The following is a 5,227-nucleotide window of genomic DNA, read 5'->3' as shown; positions in this document are numbered from 1 at the left end:
TGTAGCCCAAGGAGTGGCTGATGGACCTCTTTGGCTAGCCGGGAGAGATGTGCCTAACAGATGGGCCTAGCAAGGCTAGCTCCAGGCTAATTACACTAAGGCTACACTATGACACTACCAGAGGATTACTGCCGTGGTAGGCCTGCCTCAGGCCACTCAGTGCCACTATGACACTACCAGAGGATTACTGGCGTGGCTAGGCCTGCATCAGATGCAGATGATTAGTCATCTCCAACAAAACTGAAATGTATTTGTCTCAGTGTTCCTCCTTCAGGTGTTTTACTTTCATCATAATCTCCCCACACACAATTGAAAGATTAAAATGTAATGTTCTCATAGGTTATAAAAGGGTTGCGAACATCAGGATTGAAACATTGTGCGTTTATTAATAAAGGTAGTGGTGAAGCTTATTATATAACAGATTTTCAGATATATTTTATTTAAAGAATAAAACAGCGTCCGTTTGTGAAATAAATGTGCAAATAATCAGACATTTGTTATGATAGTACGTTCTTACAGAAAGAAGATTGATTTCAAGTCAATCATGATGTCAAAGCTGTAGGCCTATTTGTTGATTCTGATCATGGGGGGAAAGCTTGAAACATTCAACCGTTTTTTTAAAAGAAAAAACACTCTAGGTCTAAATAAGTGTGATAATTAGTTTGAAAGTATCTTATAAAATGTTTTATTGGTGGATTGTGAAAAGTGTCTGGTAAAATGTATTAGAGTGGTAAATTAACAAGAGTTGTAAATTATTTAGTGGTAGATTGTGAAAATGTTCCTATTTGGTTAGAATGGAGCATGTGTATTCAGTGGAAGGTAGTGAGCAGCTTTTAGACTTTACCTGGTTAAGAGGAAATATTACTGCACTTCGTGATGGCCATACATGTGCAGACATTAAAGGCAGAGGAGATCCCTGAGGACTAATGTGAATATTATGCCTGGTGGTGGCTATATGGAGAAAAGTATAAATAGATGTGATGTCTGAGTCAGTGCTAATAACCTACTTTATGCTAAATGATGCAGGTCATTCTAAGTACCTTCTGAGCATAATTCCCTTGTGAAAATGAATATGGATTTTACTGTACAATGTACCCTATTCCTGAAGCAAATATGAATAGGCTGATATGTGATTAAATAGCCTACAATAGCCTACAATTATGTTGGAAATAGAGAGAAAAGCATTATTTGCATTGTGAGTGTTTCCTTTATAGTGGTGTTTTAACTTGTTGCTTCTGAGTGGCATTGATAGGCCTAGTCACTAGCCTACTTTTTGACAACAATTTAATGCACTACCCGACTCACAGAATACATAAGGGGAATTTGGGAGAGAAAAACTGTTCTCTTAACTAATTCCTATTTTCCCACAATACAAGGACCGTGAAAATTGTCCGTTGTGGCAAAGAAACTAACATATCTCGATTGAAGAGAACCAGAGAGCCAGTTGGGTTGTCTTTGGCTGCGTTTGGTGTCTGCATACTACCTGCGCTGGAACGTGCTAAATTCGGACACTTTTGGATCTAAAGTTTCAGTCGGAAATAGAACAAATGACCAATGAGTAGATTGCTGCGAACAAGCTCTAAAAAAAATAACATGCACGCTGTTACGCACGATTTGAAAATAATCACCGTGTCATTTTCATCTTTCTTATGCAAAGTAGCTGTCTTTGAAGGCGGATCTTTTGGCAGGTTAGCCCAGGACTGTGGCGAAGACCAACTCAAACGAGCGGTGCCACCAACCACTCCAAACTGATTTGCTCTGTCTCTGGAGTGCAGTTAGGAATAGATCTCTGCTCTGTTTGAGTTATTATTAGGTTATTACACAGTTTGCGTGGATTTGTCGTGAGTATGCACATACCCCCAACGAAACCCCAACGCGGAGCAAAAGGAATAACAATTTAGTTAAGTTGGTAGCCTAAACATTGAAGTTTTAACAGACTGGTTCCACTCGTGCTGCAGGACAGAGGTAGAAGGAATCCGTCCTGAACGTGGTTGAATACCGTCCCTGAACGCGCTTTGATGACCGCTGGAACGTTTGTCTGGATCGGAACACTTTTATCCAATAAAAAAAAAACATCGAGGCGAACAGAAAAAATTAACTGTGCGACGGACTAGACACAACAACTAGTGCAAACCCGTTTATTCTCTGAACATGTTGGATTATTCTGAAACAAATGTATACACTTCCAAGCATGGACATTATGGTAAGCGACAATTATTTTGCGAGAAAATGATTCACACTTGTTAGGAATTCTCTCTCGAGTTAAATTCGAATCAAAGGAATTACAAGTAAAAACTGAGAAACTATGGTCTTTCGTAGACAATTGTGAGTTCATCCACTGCTTGGCTCATTCATAAAAAATAATCTACAGAAAGGTTTTTAGTAGTCTTTGCCTTTAGGAGACGCAACTTCTACATTATTCTAAGAATTTTATCTTCAATTGTTTGCCACTAAAAGGATCAAAGAGGAGAGACTATGCATTCCTTTGCCAAACTGACCCTTGTCAATGTGCTGCTGGTCTGTCTGAGTTGTGGCTGCTCAGCTATTAGCTCCGTAGACCCAGACCGGCCAGGTGAGGGGAGATGTCAACAGATTGTCATCTCCCTGTGTAAGGACATTGGTTACAACATGACTAGGATGCCCAATCTGATGGGCCACGAGGACCAGAATGAGGCAGCCATCAAGATACATGAGTTTGTTCCTCTCATAGAGTTTGGATGCCATACTCACCTCAAGTTTTTTCTCTGTTCGCTGTATGCACCCATGTGCACTGAGCAGGTGTCCACCCCCATACCTGCCTGCAGAGTGATGTGTGAGCAGGCCAGGCAAAAGTGCTCCCCTATCATGGAGCAATTCAACTTCCACTGGCCTGACTCCCTGGACTGCTCCAGACTACCCAACAAAAATGACCCAAACAACCTATGCATGGAGGCCCCCAACAACGGCTCAGATGAGTCCCCAAAAGGCTCCCACACTCAGCCTCCTGACTTCAGGCTTCAGAGGCCCATAAAAGGCCAGGACCTGCATGTGAAGGACAAGGAGAGCAAGGAGACCTGTAGTAACCCAGGCAAGTTCCACTATGTACAGAAGAGTGAGTCCTGTGCTCCCAAGTGCTACCCCAAAGTGGATGTGTACTGGAGTCAGGGAGATAAGCAGTTCTCTCTGGTGTGGATGGCCATCTGGTCCATCCTTTGCTTCGTCTCCAGCTCATTCACTGTCCTCACCTTCCTTATCGACCCGCAGCGCTTCAAATACCCTGAGAGGCCCATTATCTTCCTCTCTATGTCCTACTGTGTTTACTCTGTGGGCTACCTGATCCGTCTGTTTGTGGGCGCAGACAACATCGCCTGTGACCGGGACAGTGGGATCCAGTACATCATTCAGGAGGGTCTGGAAAGCACCGGCTGCACCATCGTCTTCCTCATCCTCTACTACTTTGGCATGGCCAGCTCCCTCTGGTGGGTCATCCTCACACTCACCTGGTTCCTGGCTGCAGGGAAGAAGTGGGGTCACGAGGCCATTGAGGCCAACAGCAGCTACTTCCACCTGGCAGCCTGGGCCATCCCGGCCGTCAAGACCATCATGATCCTGGTGATGAGGAAGGTGGCGGGGGACGAGCTGACGGGGGTGTGCTACGTGGGCAGCATGGACGTGAAAGCTCTCACATGCTTTGTGCTCATCCCACTCTCCTGCTACCTCATCATCGGCACCTCCTTCCTGCTGTCGGGCTTCGTGGCCCTGTTCCACATCCGCAAGGTCATGAAGACGGAGGGGGAGAACACGGATAAACTGGAGAAGCTGATGGTGCGGATCGGCGTGTTCTCAGTCCTCTACACTGTACCGGCCACCTGCGTTATCGCCTGCTACTTCTACGAGAGGCTCAACATGGACTACTGGAGGAGCCTGGCCGTGGAGCAGAAGTGTGTTGACAGCAGCAGGAACAATGCAGAGTCTGAGGAGTGTGGTATGAAGAGCTCCATCCCGGCCGTGGAGATCTTCATGGTTAAGATCTTCATGCTGTTAGTTGTGGGCATCACAAGTGGTATGTGGATATGGACCTCAAAGACACTGCAGTCGTGGCAGAATGTGTTTAGCAGGAAGTTGAAGAAGAGGACGAGGAGGAAGCCTGCCAGTGTGTTCACAAGCAGTGGGCCTTACATCAAGCCTCACCCAGCACTTAAAGGGCACAACACGAAGTATGAGCCTACCAGGCCCCCTCCAACATGCGTATGAGCTGGCGCTCTCACAGACAGTGTGCGAAACCAAAACCATTCTAAAGCCCTTACCTAAAACAGACTTTATAATCAGAGTGCCAACAAAAGAGACATCAATGTTCATATTTATTTTAAGTATTATTTTGATCCATCTCAAGCTACAAGAAATAACTGCCTTTGTTTAAAATATCTGCTACTCCTGGAACCACTTATCTGTTTAAGAACATGATAGAGAGAAAAAATATTTGTCTTTCCAAGATAAAGAAAGTGGAAGTAACTATTTGGATGTCATTGGGTTGCTTGAATAATGTGCAATATATGTTTTTCTTAATGGCAAAAAATACACGAGTATTGTAGAAACAGAGTAAAGACAATGAAAGTGAATCCACTGACAAAGGGAGTGAATGGTCTGGGAGATCATGACCCTTTAGTGTTGCGTTGTGTGGCTTTGAAATGGAAGTCAAAGCAGTGCCATACATGTTTGGACTGAACTGAAGTGAGAAAGCAGCTGTTGAAAAGGGCTCAGGACCGCATTGACTGCCTATTGTGAAGCAAATTCATTCCATAAATCAACAAGCACTAGACATCGCAAAAGTAATAATTTGTACAGACAGTTTTCCTGTTGTTTTTGCTTTGCTGTTTTATAGCATATATTTCTTAAAGTTCATATTTTATTAAAACAAAATGAAACATTCCAGTTTTAATGTCCTAAAAACTGGAATTGTATATTATAACTGTATGGGGTTTATCTGTAGTGTGAATGAGTTCACCATTGGCTTTACAAAAAGCACATTTCTCAATTTGTATGACAAATTATTACATTGGACATTTGAAGATAGTCCTCACTAACCATTGATGTAACGTTATGGTATATTTCAATCATCCACCGAGTGTGTGCTTGACACTTGACTTATCTCTCTCTTTTGAGAGATGTATGCATTTAATTACAGAAAGACAAGTTGGTGTTTGAAGTTAGCCTTGTGAATACTCTGACTTCTGTTGATACCTGATTA

General features: G+C 43.2%; 1 protein-coding gene across 1 annotated transcript; it reads left to right on the top strand.

The window, feature by feature from the left end:
• The first annotated feature begins 1,742 nt into the window (after positions 1–1,742).
• On the top strand, positions 1,743–4,872 carry LOC139390028 (frizzled-10-B-like). The gene has a single exon (XM_071137138.1). It carries the CDS (start codon positions 2,476–2,478, stop codon positions 4,231–4,233), a length of 1,758 nt encoding a protein of 585 aa, XP_070993239.1. The 5' UTR covers positions 1,743–2,475; the 3' UTR covers positions 4,234–4,872.
• Positions 4,873–5,227: the final 355 nt, after the last annotated feature.

Source organism: Oncorhynchus clarkii, chromosome 30 (assembly GCF_045791955.1).
Source record: "Oncorhynchus clarkii lewisi isolate Uvic-CL-2024 chromosome 30, UVic_Ocla_1.0, whole genome shotgun sequence".
Taxonomy (NCBI): domain Eukaryota; kingdom Metazoa; phylum Chordata; class Actinopteri; order Salmoniformes; family Salmonidae; genus Oncorhynchus; species Oncorhynchus clarkii.
This window is presented reverse-complemented; position numbering and strand designations above follow the sequence as displayed.